The 19,335-nt window shown below is 51.4% G+C and overlaps 1 protein-coding gene and 1 pseudogene across 2 annotated transcripts; one reads left to right on the forward strand and one right to left on the reverse strand.

Annotated features, from left to right (window-relative positions):
- The first annotated feature begins 30 nt into the window (after positions 1–30).
- MRTO4 (MRT4 homolog, ribosome maturation factor) lies at positions 31–5,683 on the forward strand. Of its 2 annotated transcripts, XM_067722292.1 has the most exons (8): positions 31–209; positions 2,096–2,154; positions 3,050–3,153; positions 3,631–3,712; positions 3,986–4,053; positions 4,291–4,442; positions 4,819–4,895; positions 5,002–5,683. In XM_067722292.1, the coding sequence occupies exons 1-8, from the start codon at positions 182–184 to the stop codon at positions 5,149–5,151; spliced, it is 720 nt and encodes a 239-aa protein (XP_067578393.1). In that variant the 5' UTR covers positions 31–181; the 3' UTR covers positions 5,152–5,683. The 2 variants fall into 2 exon arrangements, with proteins under 2 accessions (XP_067578393.1, XP_067578399.1); XM_067722298.1 differs by lacking the exon at positions 31–209 and having other exon boundaries at positions 2,090–2,154; positions 3,028–3,153.
- A 358-nt stretch (positions 5,684–6,041) lies between these two features.
- Positions 6,042–17,842, reverse strand: LOC137220238 (aflatoxin B1 aldehyde reductase member 4-like; annotated as a pseudogene).
- Between the last annotated feature and the right edge of the window lie 1,493 nt (positions 17,843–19,335).

Consider the following 19,335-nt stretch of genomic DNA (forward strand, 5'->3'; position numbering starts at 1 on the left):
GGAAGTCGCTCTGGAGACTCGAGGGAGAGCGCAGGCGGCGGCGGGGCAGGGAGAGGCGGGCCTCAGCGCAGATTGGGTCAGGCACGCGCAAGGGCAGCCCCCGAGGGCCGTCCCAGAGGCCCCAGCGCCGCCGAGGTCCTAATAGGCAGCACCGTCTTCCGCCGCACGTGGCTGCAGCGCGATGCCCAAATCCAAGCGCGACAAGAAAGGTGGGCAAAGGGGGTCTTGGGACCCGGTGAGGAATTCGCGGGCTGGCTGTCACCTGCGGTAGGGGCTTCGCGGGGGAAGCACGGGGGTGGGGGCTGGAGCCGGGTCGGGTCAGGGAGCGGAGACTGCTTTGCCAGGCCTCCAGAGTTTGTCCAAGGCCGGCTGGTCGGGGAACAGCCTCTGGACACCCAGGCCGCGCCCGATCTCGCCTTGGCCCACCTTTTCCTACCTCAGCCCATCTGTCTTAGCTCTCCGCGCTCCCCCCACCCTACCGCCTTCCCCTCAACCCAGGTTTATCCCTAAGTATGTACTTGAAGTTGCTTCTGTCTGGCATGCTTGTGCCCCGGTCTTTGTATGGCTGGCTCTTTCTCAGTTGGCAGTTCGTAGGATACCTCCTAGGAGAGTATTCCTGACTGCCTCTACTATGGTGAGTCTCTCTCACTCCGGCTCTCTAGCACATTCACTCAACAAATTAGAGAGGGACCTGGCACTCTCTAGGCGTCGAAGGATTCAGCAGTTACAACAAGGAAGGCCTAGAGCCCTCATCAAGCTTAATATTTTAGTTATGGGAAGTATATCCTCCCAAGGTACCGAAAATCGAATCAGTAAATTCAGATAGTGGTAAGTCCCGTGGAGTAAGAGAGAAAGAGAAGTTGATGTTCTTTTGTGCAGTGTGGCCAGAGAAGGCCTCTGTTGAGATGACAAATGAGCAGGAACTTGAAAGTAAATAAGCAACCCATGGAGTTAACCTGGAAGGGTGGTGGTCCCAGGAGAGGGAACACGAAGGGCAAAGGCCCTGAAGCGGGAGCATGTTTGACATGTTCTGGGGCAAGAGGCCAGCGTGGCCAGGGCAGAGTGAGCAAAAAGGAGGGAGAGGGAATTGGGCAGAGTGTGCGGGGCTTGAAAGACCTTTGCAAGGAACTGGCTTTCACACGCAGGTGAAACGGGAGGAGAGAGCTCGAGCAGAGAATGATGGGGTTCAACTTTACTTTTAAAAAGATCACCATAATTGCTTTGTTGAGAATAGACAGGGAAGGTGGGGGCAGTGTGCAGGGGTGGAAGCAGCGAGACTAGCAGTAATCCAAGAGAGCATGGTGCTGGCTAGGTCCACAGTTGTAGCAGTGGAAATATTGGAAAATGGACAACTGTATTTTGTTTGCCCTCCTGTGCTGCACTTGCCCCTGAATGGCGTGATTACCTTTCTAGATGTGTGCTTCGTGAAGAGGGACTGACTGAGTGCCAGCAGGATGAATAAGAAGCGGCCTCCTCCTAGGACCCAGGGCTTTGCATTTGATGCTCTGTTAAGCGTTTGTGGAATGATTGGGTTCTGTGGAGGGAGCCCTGGTCAGATCTGGCAAATGTCAAACCCTTCTGGTTAAGGGGCAAATTGGGCCCCAGCTGTTGTTGGAGAAGAGGTGCTTGTCCTTCCCCAAAGACGCGTTGCTGCATCCATGGGTCCAAACTGCAAGACAGGGTGTAGCAGAGGAGATACAGTCCCCAGCCCAGAGCAGCCACAGATGGTCTCTGTGTACCACAGCAGCACAGGGACGCGCCTCAGCCAGCAGCTAGCTCAGCCACTGGCAGGGCCCCCAGAGCCTCCACTCCTCAGTAGGGAGTTTTCGCTTCACCTCAGGGGAGCTAAGGAATACCTAGTTTGTCTGAGTAACAGGAAAGGTGGGAAGGGACCTTCAGGCTCGGGAACAGTAGCGAGCAGGCACTCTGGGGACCCTGGGAGTAGCCTTGCATGCCAGAAGTGGTGTCCACAAAAGCCTTGCTACCTTTTCTCAGATTGGCTTGGTCCAGCTGGGCTACCAAAGGGGGGAAGAAAGAGTCTCCGCGACATCCAGATTTGCCTCTCATCATCTCCTCCTTTTCTTCTTTGTATTAGTCTCCCTCACTAAAACCGCCAAGAAAGGCTTAGAACTGAAACAGAACTTGATAGAAGAGGTAAGAGCGTGTTCTTTTTATTTTTCCAGACCTTGTATTTGGTTTATAAACGTGTGTGTAGGGCTGTTTGTCAGGGAAACATACTGTTTGGGGGGAAAAAAAAAAAAAGGTGCTGATCCAGCCCTTTCTCCTCCAGCAGCAGCACCAATAAAAACTCCCATAGTGATGGTTTCCAGCTTGATTGAGCCCTTACTGTGCCCTGCACGGCGCTGTTTCACGTGTGAAGCACCCCCGTGAGGTAGATGCGAGGGGAAGTTATCGCTGTTTTGCGGTCTGGTAACTGAAGCTTGCAGAGATTTGTTAGTCTGCCCGATGTAAAAAAAAGCCAGGGAGTTACCAAGTGTGGGTAAATGCACCAAGCCAGTGTCTGCACTGCATCAGGCTGCAGGCTGGGTGAGAGCGGAGTTTCCTCCAGCACGAAGATGCCATTTTCCTTGAGACCACTTCATCGTGGCTGCAGCCAGCAACGTGGGCGCCGCAGGGCTGATGAGCCGCCTCCCCTTATGACTAAATGACAAGACTTTACATGTTTCCATAAAGCAGGAGACTTCCTAGTGTAGCTAGGTTTCTAGATCGCCAGCAATTACTGGACAAAGAGAAGTGGTCAGTTGCAGTGGTGGCCACCGTAAGTCGGAAACCTGGGGAGACGGTGGGCTCTTGACCCGTGGCTCAGCCTCCCCCGCACTTTGCCATCACAACTGCTTTGCGTCAGGGCAGCCCCTGTACTTAGCATCCTGGCTTCAGTAGCTGAGGCAAGGAGGAAACAACCAGGTTAGAGGCGCTAAACATCCTCAGTTGTAAGAGACCTGGAGCAGTCTCTTTCCCACCTGAGGCCAGAGTACTGCCCAACCCCTGCTGCCCCTTGGACTCCAGAGCCCCATGAATTGTCCTGCAGCTTCGGAAATGTGTGGACACATACAAGTACCTCTTCGTCTTCTCCGTGGCCAACATGAGGAACAGCAAGCTGAAGGATGTCCGCAGTGCCTGGAAGCACAGCCGGTGAGCGGGCAGTGGGAGAAGGGCCCGAGTGCGGAGGGGCCAGGCTGCTTGCAAAGCACAGGGGCGGTCAGTGACCTCCGTCACAGGAGGCGCCTTAATAAGGACAAAGTGCCACGCCCCCATCCCCGCTGAAGGGCGCTTTTTAACTGTCCCTGAACCCTGGGGTCTGGTCCCTTAAGGAACATCCCACCCGTTCTGGTTCAGACCATTAAACAGGCCCCTTCCACATATCCAGACGCACTCACAGTGGGCTGAGACAGAATGTGAGTTTCAGGGTCTGTGCAGGAAAATAATGAGAGGGACCCTGGGCTGGCGACAAAGTGAGCAGGGCTGTGTGGAAGAGTGGAGCCTCTGGCCACACCTTCTGCTACAAAACAGCCTGGGCCTTGGCTCGGGCTCCGGGGACTGAAGCTGGTTTGCACTGAAGTGAGGGCAGGGTGGGGCGCTTCCTTCACAGACCCCTCTTTTTCTCTGTAGGATGTTCTTTGGCAAAAACAAAGTGATGATGGTGGCCCTGGGTCGAAGCCCATCTGACGAGTACAAAGACAATCTGCATCAGGTGAGTCTCTGGCCCTCACAGGGAGGGGCCGAGGCCAGGCTGCCTTCTCCGCTGCTGTCACATGATGCACGCTGCAGCCATCTGGCGGCCCGGGGTGGGCTTAAAGCTCGGTTCTCCTTTAACCTCCAGACCCAGGGAGTAGTGCTGCCCCCCTCCAGCTGTGACCAAAAATGTCCACGTGTTGCCAGATGAGGGGGCGGGGCCGGCATAATGGTCCCCAGTTGAGAACCGCTGCTCTAATGTGACCGACCCCACCCCACTTTGGTTCTGTAGGTCAGCAAGAAGTTGAGGGGTGAAGTTGGTCTCCTTTTCACCAATCGCACTAAGGAGGAAGTGAACGAGTAAGTGCCCTGGAGGAGCGGTGGGAAGGGAAAGGTTGACGAGGTCTCCGGGGAGGGAATAGCCCAGGACTTTGTACAGTAGAGGCACTGAGTAAAACCTGGTTCCTGGTTCCTGGAATCCCGTTACGGAGTCTCTGTTCTCCCGGGCTCGCATCTCCAGGCTGAGCCGAGGAGGAAGGGCGGTGAGGCGAGGCCCAGGCGGAAACCTGCCCTCCTGCCACTTCTCTTTCCCCTCAGGTGGTTCACGAAATACACGGAGATGGACTACGCCCGAGCTGGGAACAAAGCCACTTTCACCGTGAGCCTGGACCCGGGGCCCCTGGAGCAGTTCCCGCACTCCATGGAGCCACAGCTGAGGCAGCTGGGCCTGCCCACGGCCCTCAAGAAAGGTACAGGGGCGTCCCCAGAGCAGAAAGGTCACAGCCGAGCGGCCGAGAGCGCAGGTTTCCAAGCCAGACAACTCCCCCCTCACCCCCAATTTCTACCGGCCTCCATTTTCTCATATGAAAACAGGACTAACAGCGCCCGCCTGACAGCTGGGGTGAATGTGGACAGTAAGTTACAGCTAGAATACAGCAGTTACAGGGCAAGGAAGGAAGGAGGAGTCACTGCCCCCCAAAAACCCTCCTGGGCGGCTGAATGCTCACTGATGAACCCCTGCCCCGGTGCTGCTGGAAGCCTGGGGGCAGGGGGCCGGCCCAGTTCCTCTGGCCCTGCACAGGCCTCTGTGCCAGAGTAACTGCCTGGGGGCCCCCTTCTCTGTAGGTGTGGTGACCCTGCTGTCCGACTACGAGGTGTGCAAGGAGGGTGATGTGCTGACCCCGGAGCAGGCCCGTGTCCTGGTGAGTTCCCTCCACCCCGGGCGTCCACAGCTGCGGCGGGAGGGGCCGCAGACTCCTCTGACCCCACTCGCTCCTCCTAACCTTTGGGTCCCTTCACCTCTGGCAGAAGCTTTTCAGGTATGAAATGGCCGAATTCAAGGTGACCATCAAGTACGTGTGGGACGCGGAGTCCGGAAGGTTCCAGCAGATGGGAGATGACTTGCCAGAGAGCGCGCCCGAGTCGGAAGTAGAATCAGAGGAAGACGACGACAGCTGACGTGCACTTGGGACGGGACCTCCGGGCCTGCTCCAGCCTTGTCTGGACTGGACGGCGTGAGACTGCTGCAGCCCTCTCGGGGGAGCTGCCGTGTGTTTTGCTGTGGATGCACACAAGGGAGGGTGACAGGGACAGGCTATCCTATAAATAATGAAACTTTGACAGCAGGGTGTCTCCTCCAAAAGGGACTTTTCTAGGAAAAAACCCTTGGGTTTGGGCTTTGGTTTGGACCCCCAGGATTCTTAGTTCACCTCAAGCCAGTTTCCAGCACTGGCTCCTGTGTGACCACTGGCCGGGCGGCCCTGGGAGCACAAGAGGAACCGCCTTCTCCTTTCCTCTGGCCCTCAGCGCCCCTGGCTTGAAACTGGGATTTGTTTGAGGAAAACAGGCACCCTGCCTGCCGCCCTCCTACCCCTACTCTCTATTCTCTTTCCCACCCGCAACCCCCAAAACCAGGGCCGAGAAACTTGTGGATGACCAGGAGACAGGACGTGTTGGCTAAAGCAAAAATAAAGCCACTGCCGAAACTGAATGGATGTAAAAAACATTCCACTGCATCCTGGGAGGTTTTAGGCTTCTGGGTGGTGGCTTCAGGTGGTAGGTTTTTGCCCAGATTGTTCTGTTTATAAGTATTTAATGAGGTAATTCTGAACGGGAGAAAATCTACCTCAGGGTGTATGGCTCTCTTCTTTTCTGTCGCGTGTAGAAGCATGAGGGCCACCTGCAGCCCCGATGTTGAGAGGTCACACTGGGTTTAGGGCAGGAGGCTGGGAGACCCTCCCACCGCCTCTGCCCTTTGAAAACTAATCCCTACTCCTGCCCCCTTCTCACCAAGCCTGTGGGAGGACGAGAAACAGCCTGCAGGCTGCAGAGGAAACAGATTCACCAGATTCACTGTGGGCCTGGCTCCAGCCAGGTTAGTGCCTCTTTACTCAGACAGGAAATGCCTGAGGCCCTGGGCTTTTTACATGATGAAGGCAACTGGGAGTATTAAGAAGAACATAGGAGACAAACAAACAGTTTGTGAACTGGGACTGTGACGAAAGAACTAGCTACGTAAAGCAGCTTAAAGTCAGAACTGACTGGTTGAGAGAATAAAAGAGGTGATAGGTGGAGTGTGTCCTCTGCCACCCCAAGTCAGGACTAGGCTTGGTGGAGGTAGTTAGGACATTCATGGGCAGACAGGTGCCAGGCCTGATCAAAGGCCTGCATGACGGCCGGCTCCAGGGGCTCTCCCTCAGCAGCCACCAAGTTCTGTTCTAGCTGCTTCATGCTGGACATGCCCAGGATGACTGCGTCCCCCTGAACGCCCTGCAAGGGGAGACGGCCAGATATCAACACACGAGCGCGCCACAGTGACCCCAGTCACACACACCCACTCCCACCCTGCCCCTGCCAAGACCTGCAATCCGACGTCTACACCCTATATTATTCCGCACGAACTTACATTGCCTTCGAACAGCTCTACGGCCCTGCTTCCCTAGACGCACGCAGGCAGACCCGAGTTCCCCTCTGCTGCTCGGCAGCTTGGAGGGCTTGGGTTAGTCGTGTGACCTCCCTAAGCTTCAGGCTTCCTTTACTTTGCAGGGTGGTTGTGGGAGGTTTTTTTTTTGGCCGTGCCTTGCAGCATGCTGGATCTTGGTTCCCTAACCAGGGATCGAATCCATGCCCCCTGCAGTGGAAACGCAGAGTCCTAACCACTGGACCGCCAGGGAATTCCCTAAAATTTCATAAAGTTTGTTTCAGGCCTAGCACTTAACAGGGGCTCAAGAAAGAGGCACCATTAGTATGTGATGCCCAAGTTGGAGGAAGTTGTTGGGAAAGTGGGATGGCAGGGAGAGGGCAGCCCTGCCAGGGACATGGAGTTGGCCTCTGCAGAGCAGGCAGCCAGAGGCAGATAAATGCTAATGCTGAAAAAATGTAGGTTTCAGCATCACACATAGCTTCTGCCCTATCTCATGTACCCACAGTTAGGTGAAGTGGCCTCTGAGCCAGTTTACTCATACGTAAAGTTGGGATAATTATACTTACTAGGGCCAGTAGTGTTTGTAATGTGACACTTAATAAACTTCTCTAAGAACAGGAATACCACCCAAAAGACCTGGGCCATGGAGACATTTCAGAAAAGGAAAAGGAATAATCCAGAAATCATGAAATAATCACGCAGCCCTCTCTCACTTCCTCCTTCCTACCTGGAGCTGGGAGTGGTGGTACCTCCACCAGAGGGCGGCCGAGGTCATGCTGGGGGCACTGGGGCCATACGCAGCCTGCAGGCCTTCCCCACCAAGGCAACAGCCTCGAAGTAGTGCTTCCAGAAGCTGGGTGAGTGGAGAGGGTGGCACGGGTCAGGACGCTGGGATTCCTGCAGGTCACTGGTCCCTGAGGCACTGAGGGACCATCTCAAATGGAGGTTTTGTTTCCCTGAGCAGCAGAATGCATGTGGATTTCTGGGCCCCTCACTGGGGTGATTTCAACCCAGTGGTAGGAGCAGCGGGGATGCAGTGGGCAAGATCCTTGCATTGAACATGCTTACCGGATGCGAACGACACAACTCCCCAAGTTGGGAACCAGGAGTGTCCATAGCACCACACCTTTGTGCCCCGGGTCACAGACAGGACAAGTCCTGGCTCCAGTCCCAGCTCTGGCCTTGGCTCAGTCACCTGCCTTCACTTATCTGCTCAGTGAGGAAACACCCCGAGCCAGCCCCATGTGGTGAGTGCAAAATGTAAAGGAGATGATGGACCTGCAGTGCTCTGTCAACTAAGTAGAGCAGAGAAGGTGAAAACTATCAACCAGGAGCCTCCAGGGGTGAGGCCTAAGCGCTCGCTCGTGGTGTGATGAGCTCCTTGAGAGACACTGCTTAGAGCGATGGCTCCTAAACCTGGCCAGACAATCAGAAACCCTGGCAGGGGGCTTCCCTGGTGGTGCGGTGGTTAAGAATCTGCCTGCCAATGCAGGGGACACAGGTTCGATCCCTGGTCTAGGAAGATCCCTCATGCTGCGGAGCAACTAAGCCCGTGTGCCACAACTACTGAGCCTGCACTCTAGAGCCTATGAGCCACAACTACCGAGCCCACGTGCCACAACTACTGAGCCCGTGGAGCCCGTGAGCCACAACTACTGAGCCTGTGCACCTAGAGCCGGTGCTCCGCAACAAGAGAAGCCACCGCAATGATAAGCCTGTGCACCGCAACAAAGAGTAGCCCCCACTCGCCACAACTAGAGAAAGCCCACGTGCAGCAACGAAGACCCACCGCAGTCAAAAATAAATTAACTAATTAATTTAAAAAAGTCCTGGGCCATTTCAACAAAACTAGCATTGAAGCCTTGGAGACTCAGCTTCTATAAATCTTGAAAGGTTAGGAACTTTCCAGCAGTCCACAGATAATGTCTAAATTTGATAAATTAAGGAATAGCAGTAAAGTGTATGCATCAGAGATCTCACAGTAAATGCCAGAGGGAAGGAAAACTGTAGGAATTAAAAAGCATCACCTTGGAGGAGTGCGACTTGAAGAGGGCTTGCTTCTAACTGTGGGCATGTATTACTTTGATAACTTTTTCAAACTTGCAAAAATGAAAAAAAGGGAAGAAGTCTAGTCCCAACAGATGTTCAACTATAACTTTAGACATTGATGACAGTGTTATTGCCAAGAGTTTACAAAACTTAGACTCAGTTGCCCCAGGTGACAGGCCAGCATCAAGCCCCAGGAATCCCAAGTTCCAATCCAAGGTTTCTTCTCCCTCTGTGGGCAGGGAGTAGGCTCTTCCCAGGGAAAAGACATAGCCTCACAGGCCTGGTGGGAGGTCCAGAGCTCTTCGCATTCCCAATCCAGGCCCCCAATCACTCCCCAGAGACACTGGCGAAATTTTAGGGGTAAATTTCTCAGTAAAGCTGGTAGGGATCTAGGGGCAAAGGTCTGAGCACAGGGAGAGGTCCTGGCCACCAAGAAAGCAGCCTCAGGGACTCCCCATTGCAGACTAAGGGGACCCACGCCACCTCCCACCCTGACGCAGCCCATGCCCAGCTCACCGATTCCTGTAGATCTCTGCCCAATTGGTCCCAAAGAAACGGCCCACAGGTTGTTACCCATCCTTGTCCCCATCCTTGTACTTGCCGGTCAGCAGGCCCCCTGCGGGAAGGCTGTAATCAGATCCCCTGGCACTGCTCCCAGAGGCTGCTCTGGACTGGAAGTGGGGGTGATGGTGGGGGACCCCGGAGGGATGGAGGACCCAGCCCAGCCTCCTGTCAAACCCCTCCCTGCTTCCCAGGTCTGGGACCAGGCATCCCCAGGGTCAGGAACAAGCAGAAACATGGCCAGGAAGACCCGTTCACCCGGGGTGAGCCCGTCCCCACAGCAGCCCACACCCCATACCAGCCAAAGGGTTTTAGGCGTAGAACCTCAGTCCTGAGGCAGGGGAAGAGCTCTGTCTCCACTTGCTGGGTGGTGGCGTTGTACATGCCCTGCAGGCAGAAGGGCCAGCTGGAGAGGGCGCATGGGACCCCAAATTTTCCTGTGGAGAACCTAAGTGCAGACCTTAACAATCAGGCAGATACTTAATGGCACTGGTGGAGAGGGCTCACGCCCAAGGAAAATTCATCCCTTCAGCCAACATTTCTGAGCACCACCTACGGCCTGGATACTGGATTTCCATCCACAAGCCAAAGGACAAAGCGGCTGCACTCAGAGATTTAATAGTGAGGTAGAGTGTTAGCAAACATTCAACCAACCAAAGAGACAATCGTAACACACTAGTAAGTTCTGTGACCACTGCCTGGCAGCACAAACATTTGCCGAATGAATGAGGAGGAGAAAAGGAGGACCTGAGATCTCAGGCTCCTCTGGGCTGTCAGGAAAGGCTTCCAGAGGAAGAGGCATCTAAGTGAGACCTGGGCACTCCTTCCAGGGAGAGCAGGGAGGAGTGTTCCAGGCTGACTGCAGAGCGAGAAGCAGGCAGGAAGGGGAGCCAGAGCCGGAGAGAGCAGGCGCCTGTTTGCCAGGCTGAGGGTACCTGGGAGCCATCTACAGGCTGTGAGCAGGGGAGTGGCTGGTATGGAGAGGGCACGGGGAGGGGGAGCCGCGAGGACCCGGGATCAGCAGGCACCCAGGAGACAGAGGCCTCTGCAGCCCCGGCCTCACCTGGTACACGGTGGGCAGGATCCAGTTGTTGCTCTTGCACAGGGTACAGATCTCGGCCACTTCCCAGGTGGCATGGTTGGAGAGGCCAAGCTCCACAAACTTGCCCTGCGGGGGAGAGGCCAAGGTCAGAACCCACTGCAGCCCAGAACACCAGGAAGGAGAGACTGGCAGGGGACCCTGGGAGTGGGGTCTGTCCCCAGCTCTGCTCTGGGACAGCCCTGGAGCCTCCACTCTCCTGGGCAACGACAGGTCAAGGAGAGGAGCTGGGGGGGCCGCCCTCACCTCCTGGCGCAGCTGGTGGCAGGCACGCAGTGTCTCTTCCATGGGGGTGCCGTGGTCCGGCAGGTGCAGGTAAAAGAGGTCCACTCGGGGGCACTGCATCCACTTCAGTGACGTCTCCAGCTGGGACCAGAGGCTGTCAGGTTTCAGAGACTTTTCACCCCCCGGATTGGCCTTGGTGGTGATTTTCACTTTGGGAGGAGAGAAATGGAAGTCCAAGTCAGTTTACCAAACGCTGGAGAGGATCTAGTGTAACGGTTAAGAGACAGACCTGGGTTCACACCCCAGCTCTGCCAATTCGAGCTCTGTGACCCTAACCAAGTTATTTAAACTCTCTGAGCCTCAATCCCCTCAGCTGTAAATTGAGTGATATCTTGTCAGGAGGCCCCAAGGATTGATCAGAACTTTGATAGATTTACTCATTATGAGCTGCTAATGTTATTACGATGACTATTTACCAGACAACTGGGTGTGCCACGCCTGGCGCTAAGGGCTGGATGAGGAAGGCCAGCAGTGGGTCCCTGCCATCAAGGACGCACAGTCTAAGGGGCCACTATAGAGTAAGTGAGGCCGGGATAAGCACAAGGTGGGAGAGGAGTCCTGGAGTTCAGGGAAGGCTTTCTTAGAATCTGAATCTCCAGGGCCAGTCAGAGGCCGCCCAGAGGCAAGAACGTGGCGTGTGAGGAGCCATGCCTGCGACCCCATGGATCTAGAACACCAGGTCCACGGGGCACACAAGGCAAGAGAAGGGGCCACCACAGACCAGATGGATACAAAGGGCCCTGAGTGCACCCCTTAGAATCTGACTTCAGGGGGCCACAGGGAGACTCTGAACACTTTTCAGCCAGCGAGCTAAGTTGTCAGCTTTGCAGTTTTGAAAGATGACGCTGAATGAAGCACACACAAAAACCTCAGGGACAGGTCTGGAAACAGGGCAAATGGCGAGGCTGCGGCAGGAATTCAGGAAAGAGAGCAAGAGGCCTCAACTGGGGCCCCAGGGAAGGAAAGGCAAGATATTTCCATTAGAGAAATAACCCATTGAGAAAAGGCTGGTGTTGTGCCACCTGTGTGAGTCAGGAGTGAGTTAATCAAATACTTTTCTCCCCACCCCCATTAAGAATCCCAGGTGGGGGCTTCCCTGGTGGAGCAGTGGTTAAGAAGCCACCTGCCAATGCAGGGGACACGGGTTCAAGCCCTGGTCTGGGATGATCCCACATGCTGTGGAGCAACTAAGCCCGTGTGCCACAACTACTGAGCCTGTGCTCTAGAGCCCGTGAGTCACAACTGCTGAGCCCACGTGCCACAACTACTGAACCCACATGCCACAACTACTGAAGCCTGCGCACCTAGAGCCCGAGCTCTGCAACAAGAGAAGCCACTGCCATGAGAAGCCCGCGCACCGCGACGACGAGTAGCCCCCGCTCTCCGCAACTAGAGAAAGCCCGGGGCTTCCCTGGTGGCGCAGATGGTTGAGAGTCCACCTGCCGATGCAGGGGACACGGGTTCGTGCCCCGGTCCGGGAAGATCGCACATGCCGCGGAGTGGCTGGGCCCGTGAGCCATGGCCGCTGAGCCTGCACGTCCGGAGCCTGTGCTCCGCAACGGAAGAGGCCACAACAGTGAGAGGCCCGCGTACCGCAAAAAAAAAAAAAAAAACAGAAATAGACTCACAGACCGAAAACAAACTTATGGTTACCAAAGGGGGAAGGGGTTGGGATAAATTAGGAGTTTCAGATTAACATATACACACTAATATATATAAAATAGATAACCAGCAAGGACCTACTGTATAGCACAGGGAACTATACTCAGTATCTTGTAATAACCTATAATGGAAAGGAATCTGAAAAAGAATATGTATATACATATTTAGTTATACATATATAACTAAATCACTGCTGTACACCTGAAACTAACACAACATTGTAAATCAACTAGACTTCAATAAAAATTTAAATTAAAAAAAAAAAAAGAAGACCAGAGTTGTCACAGAGAGGCAGTCAGGTGATCTAGATAGCATATGAGATGCATGCACATTCTTGTTTTGTTTCAGATCTGTGCTGTGAATCATTTCACTCCGAGGACCTCAAAGTAAAAGATGGTACATGGTGCAAATGATACTACTACTACTACTACTACTAACAGTAACAGCTAACATTGCTGAGCCCTCACTATGTCCCTGTGAGGCACGTTATAAACATTTCAGATGGCATCAGACTGATGACAGATGTCCCCCTACCCCCATACACAAACCCTCCACTTAGCTAGGTCTGCCTGTTCCAAAACCCTCAGCACTGCCAAATCTCATTGCCTTTGCACACTCACTGCCCACCCGCGCAGCCGGGAATGCCCTTTCTCCTCTTACTCCCCCTGGAAAACTAGCAGTTCTTTAAGGTCTGACGTTCCGTTTTCCTAGTGTTCTTCAGTGTCCCCTCCCATCTCTAGACTCTGAGTTCCCTGGAGTGGGTTAGTGTCAGTTTCCCTTCTATGGCCTTGGACGGAGGCTGGCACAGAGAGGGCAGTTAGACACCATACTACCCCCACTCTCCCATCCCAGCTACTGCCTATAGCTCCTGCGGTTCCCAGGCGCGGCCACCCTGGTGAAGCGGGAGGCACTGCCAACTGAACGGCGCACCCCGAGCTCCACGCAGCAGTCTACAGCCCAGAGCAACGAGGAAGCAGATCCCCGCCGGTTCCGAAGCCTGATCTGGGACTATGCCAGTAAGTGCCAGGGCCATAAGGGCAGGATTCCTGCAGATCAGGACCGCACCCGGCACCTGCGGGGAAGGGGAAGGAGGCAGGGGCTGCACAGCGCCAGACTCGGTTTTCAGTCCCCCCGAGAGGGGCTAGCCAAGTCGTTCCAGACTAGACCAGGGTTGGGACGTTGCTGAGGGGAGGGAAAAGGAGAGGAAAAGAGTCAAGACAAAGCACTGTCCGGCTGTCCGGGGCTAGATGTGCACGGGGCCTGAGGAGCGGGGTGTTCACAGAGTTGCGGGGTGGCCAGTGGAGGTCGGCGCCCCGGCAGGAGGGCGAAGCTGTCGGTCCTGACCTCGGCCGGTGCATGGCTCGGGGGAGGTAAGGGGGACGGAGTCTGGGTGCCAGGAATTACCTCTGCAGTCGCCACCGCCCAGCCGGAGCCCCAGGCCTCCCAGGATGCTCTCGGACGTACGCTAGGGCCGTGTCTATATCGGTGTGGCCGCGCTCCCGGAAGAGGGGCACGGCCGCCCCATGTCCATGGCGCCCAGCACGGTGCCTGGGCGGCCCGGGGGACCAGAGGCTGCCTGCGGGGGCGACAGCAGCCGGGACACTGCGGCGGCGGGGGGCCTGCGATAGCCCGCTGGAACGCAGCCGACCGTAGCACTAGCCCCTCGATGAGGTGGGCCACCGCTTTAAGGAGGGGATCGGGCCCCGCCCACCGGCGTTGGGGGCGGAGCGCGCGGAGGGGCGGGGCAAGGGAAGTACGGCGAAAGGCTGCGCGGCGCCCCCGCCTCTCACGCCTGCGGCTCCCCACCTCCCTCGACTTGGCTCCTGAGCTGTCCTGGGGTCCACGTGTTCTTCCAGAGGGGGCTTTCCTAAGGGCTAAAGGTCCTAAAATGATGTCTTGGCCCAGGGGTGGTGCCCTCAGGGGTGTCCCACCACCTTGCCGGCCCCAGAAGTCGGCTCTGTGGTCCTCCCGTCAGGACTTGCCAAAGGCTCCAGCCCGCGTCAGTATTTAAGTATTGAAAGAAAAGAGCTGTCAGCCTCGAATCCTATACCCAAGCGAAAACACCTTTCAAAAAGGAAAGCAAAGACTTCGTTCAGACAAAGGTTGGGGAGAATTCATAGTAGCCAGCTTTCACTATAGAAGATATTTTAAAAAATTCTTTAGACGGAAGAAAAGTTGGATTTACACACACAAAAAGTGAAGAGTGCTGGAAATGGTAAACGCGAGGATGAATATAAAAGACTTTGTCAGATAAGTGAGTTTCAGGTGGAAAGTATTATTATTATTATTATTTTTACTGCAGATATCAGTAGTTTATTGTTTGTTTAGTCCAAACACATTCAAAATGGAAACTCAAAGAATACTTTACACCTGAAACAATTATCTGAGACAGACAATACAGATAACTTTTAAACAGATAACTGAGTTTTTATAAAGTTAAATATACAATTACTGTATGACTCAGCAAAAACCCCATTAATCTTCATGAACCTACATATAAAAACCTTTGACCAAGCGAATACAGTGATATATAAAAAGGATAATACATCACTTCTCAGTGAATTTCATCCCATGAATACAGTGGGCTTTATATTTGAAAATCAATCAATATAGTTTACTATACTGACCAAAAAAGAAAACCCATATCATCATCGCAATTGATGCCAAAAAAGCGTTTAACAAAATTCAATACCTATTCATGAAGAAAGAAGGGGGAAAAAAAAGAAAAAAACTGAGAAAAGGGAGTTTCCCCAAACTGATAAAGGGCATATACAAAAAACATATAGCTGACATTATATTTAATAGTGAAAAAACTTTCCCCCTAAGATTGGTAACCAGTCAATGATATCTGCTCTTACCCCTTTTCTTCAATGTTGTGCTGGAGATACTATTTATGCCAACATATTTCAGCGTGCATGTGTTATAACAGGCAATTTCTTACATAACTACAATGCCATTGTCACACTAAAAAAAATGAACAATTCTTTTGTGTCACTTAATACCACATCCATATTCAAATATCCCTGTTTTTTAAAAAAGTTTCAGTTGGCTTGAATTAGGATCAAACATGGTTTACACATTACATTTGGTTGTTATATTGCAAAAGTCTATTTTAAACTTCAGTCTCACCCCTTTTTATGCATTTGCTTATGGAAGAGACCTATTAGTTGTGCTATAGCATGTCCCACATTCTTTTTGCATAGTCATAGTTTCATTTAACTTGTTCCTCATACTTTCTGTCAAATGGAAGGTAGTGCTAACGGCTAGATTATATTCTAGCGCACCTTTTTTTAATTTTTTGTAAGAATGCTGCATCAATGGTACTGTGTACTTCCTGATGCATCACATCAGGGAGACACAGACAGCATGGTTGACTCACTCCTAATAATGCTGAGAGCAAGCAGTGGGTTCATGTGGTGTCAACCTGTTCCCCCCGCTGTAAAGTTCCCATGGGTCTTTCATCTTATGGTTTCCTCTGTTGATGACCTTTGCCTGAATCAATCAAGATAGAATTTTTTAAGTCTCAGATTACGTTGTGTACATCCTAAATACAGATCTCTTGAGTATAAGGTTAATATGTATAACCTTCTGACTACAGTTGGCCCTTGAACAACATAGGTTTGAACTACGCAGGTCCACTTATACGTAGATTTTTTTCAATGGTAAATATTACAATACTGCACAATCCAAGGTTTGTTGAATCTGAGGATGTAGAATCTCTGGTGCAGAAGAGGGAACCATGGATACAGAGGATCCTCATATGCAGAGGGCTGATTACAAGTTATATGCAGATTTTCGACTGTGAGGAGGGTCAGCACCCCTAACCTCCACGTTGTTCAGGGTCAGCTGTACGTTTAAATGAGAAGAAAAGTACAAGTATTCCTTTTTTTTTTTTTTTGTGGTACGCGGGCCTCTCACTGTTGTGGCCTCTCCCGTTGTGGAGCACAGGCTCCAGACGCGCAGGCTCAGCAGCCATGGCTCACGGGCCCAGCCGCTCCGCAGCATGTGGGATCTTCCCGGACCGGGGCACAAACCCGTGTCCCCTGCAACGGCAGGCGGACTCTCAACCACTGTGCCACCAGGGAAGCCCACGTATTCCTTTTTTTAATTAAACTTTTTAATTTTTGAGAAAATTTTAGATTCATATACCATTGTAACAAATAATACAAAGAGATACCTTGTTCCCTTTTCCCAGTTTCCCTCAGTAGCAACATCTTGCAAGATACTATTTTTGTTAGGTGGAGTGTCCTATAAATGTTGATTAGATCTGCTGGTTGATGACTCCTTTGAGTTCTTCTATATCCTTGCTGATTTTCTGGTAGTTGTTCTACCTGTTGTTAAGAGACGGGTGTTGAATTCTCCAATAACAATTTTTTTTTTTTTTTTTTTTTTTTGCGGTACGCGGGCCCCCCACTGCTGTGGCCTCTCCCGTTGCGGAGCACAGGCTCCGGACGCGCAGGCTCAGCAGCCACGGCTCACAGTCCCAGCCGCTCCGCGGCATGTGAGACCTTCCCAGACCGGGGCACGAACCCGTGTCCCCTGCATCGGCAGGCGGACTCTCAACCACTGCGCCACCAGGGAAGCCCGTAAGGTCATTTTTTAAAACCCACTCTACTAAGCTCTGTCTTTGAAATGATATATTTAGGCCACTTACCATTAATGTAATTATTTACAAGTTAGGGCTTAAGTCTGACATTTTATTTTTGGTTTTGTTTTATTCTCTTTTTTTTTTTCCCCCCACACCACATGGCTTTAGTTCCCCGACCAGGATCGAACCCAGGCACCCTGCAGTGGAAGCATGGAGTCTTAATCACTGGACCACCACGGAATTCCTTAGTCTCAGTTTTACGTTTGTTTCTTTTTTTTTTTTAATGCTTTCCTGTAGGTTAACTGAACATTTTTTAAAGAATTATATTCTGATTTAATTACAGTGTTTTTGAGTATTTCTCTTTGTATAGATTTTTTAAATATAAATTTATTTATTTTATTTATTTATTTTTGGCTGTGTTGGGTCTTTGTTGCTGTGCGCGGGCTTTCTCTAGTTGCGGCGAGCGGGGGCTACTCTTCGTTGTGGTGCACAGGCTCCTCACTGTGGTGGCTTCTCCTGTTGCAGAGCATGGGCTCTAGGCATGTGGGCTTCAGTAGTTGTGGCTCGCAGGCTCTAGGCACGCAGGCTCAGTAGTTGTGGAACTCGGGCCCAGTAGTTGTGGTACATGGGCTTAGTTGCTTCATGGCATGTGGGATCTTCCCGGACCAGGGATCAAACCCATGTCCCCTGCATTGGCAGATGGATTCTTAACCACTGCGCCACCAGGGAAGTACCTGTATTGCTCTTTAAGATTGCTCTAGAGCAACAATCAACTGGTGGCATCATTTTACAAGTTTAAGTGTAGAAACCTTAACTCCCTTTCCATTCCTTCACTCTCCTCTGTTTATAGTAGTCTTAAATATTTCTTATACATGCATTTAGAACCACATCAGTGTTACAATTTTTGCTTCAACCATCAAATGTAATTTCGAAAACTTAAGGGAAGGAAGACCTATTTTATTTACCTGTATTCTGCTACCATGTTTTTTCTTCCTTCCTGATGCTCCAAGATTCCCTCTTTCCTCATTTTCTATTTGTTTGTTTGTTTGTTTAGAGAACTTCCTTTAGCTATTCACTTAGTGTGGATCTGCTGACAACAAAGTTGTAGTTTTTCTTCATCTGAGAATGTCTTGATTCCCCCTTCATTCCAGAAGAACATATTTGCTGGGTATAGGATTCTGGGTTGATGATTCTTTTCTTTCAGCACTTGAAAAATTTTTGCACCACTTCCTTCTTTTCTCAGTATTTGCTGGCATGAGTGATAGTAAGGGAGGCCACAGTTTTTATTCTACGACGTTTGGCTGGAGTACACTTTTCTGTCTTGCCAGGATGCCCCTTTCCTAGTTCTTTGGCTAGAGAAAGCAGGCTTTTGTTGGGGCTTTTTCTGTCTATGTCAGTCAGCATTTCCAGGTTGCTGGCTTTGTCAGCTCTGAGTTTGGGATATATAAGGAAAAAGAAAACTTAGGAAACTCACCTCTGTCATTCCTTGGGTACTGAGGTCCCTAGCTAGTCTGGGTTCTCCTTTCTGCCTTTCAGAGTCTTCTCATGTTTGTGTTATGCATGGTGTCCAGGGTTTTTATTTGTACTTAGTAGGAGGAATAAGGAAAAGTATGTCTATTTCATCTTCCTGTAAGCAGAGGTCATTTTGGCATGTTAAAAAATAAAGTTACAAATACACTTTACATATGATTTAGCACTCCCACTTCTAGATGTGTACCGAAGAAAAATAAAATCATACATTCAAATACTTACACACAAATGTTTATGTAAGCTCATTCACAAGAGCCCCAAACCGGAAACAACCAATTAACTTGTGGTATACCCATACAATGGAATATGATATAATCAGCAATAAAAAGGAATGAACTACTGGTATACACAACAACATGGATGAATCTCAGAAATATCATGCTATGGGACTTCCCTGGCGGTCCAGTGGTTAGGACTCCACACTTCCACTGCAGGGGGCACAGGTTTGATCCCTGGTCGGGGAACTAAGATCCCACATGCCACGTGGCAGGGGAAAAAAAAAATCATGCTAAGTGAAAGAATCCAGACACAAAAGACTATGTATTACATGATTCCATTTTTATAAAATTCTAGAAAAGGCAAATTAATAGTGACAGAAAGCAGTGTAGTGGTTTCTAGGAGCAGAGTTTGAGGAATGTAACTGACTACAAAGTGGCATAAGGGACCAACTACACACTTAAAATTGGTGACTTTTATTGTATGTAAGTTATACCTCGATAAACCTGGTTGTTAAAGATTTACATTATTCCTAAACACAAATTAAAACCACAATGAGATACATTCCCCATGAGAATAGGTAAAACTAAAATAACTTTAAAAACCAATTAGTTTACCATCATGGTTGGAGGCTACATTCCTCCACTGTCTGAATCGTGCTTTCTTATCACTGGACAAGTCTTGTACCTAAGGATCCATAGCGCCATTCATCTGGGTAAAGCAGAAGTT

The sequence above is a fragment of the Pseudorca crassidens genome, chromosome 2, assembly GCF_039906515.1.
Source record: "Pseudorca crassidens isolate mPseCra1 chromosome 2, mPseCra1.hap1, whole genome shotgun sequence".
Lineage (NCBI taxonomy): Eukaryota > Metazoa > Chordata > Mammalia > Artiodactyla > Delphinidae > Pseudorca > Pseudorca crassidens.

Bases quoted from the DNA above. Each gene is read 5' to 3' on its own strand.
- MRTO4 (XM_067722292.1), top strand. From the start codon at position 182: ATGCCCAAATCCAAGCGCGACAAGAAAG. The intron at 3,154-3,630 runs GTGAGCGGGCAG...TTTTCTCTGTAG, and splicing joins AGTGCCTGGAAGCACAGCCG to GATGTTCTTTGGCAAAAACA. The intron at 4,054-4,290 runs GTAAGTGCCCTG...CTTTCCCCTCAG, and splicing joins ACTAAGGAGGAAGTGAACGA to GTGGTTCACGAAATACACGG.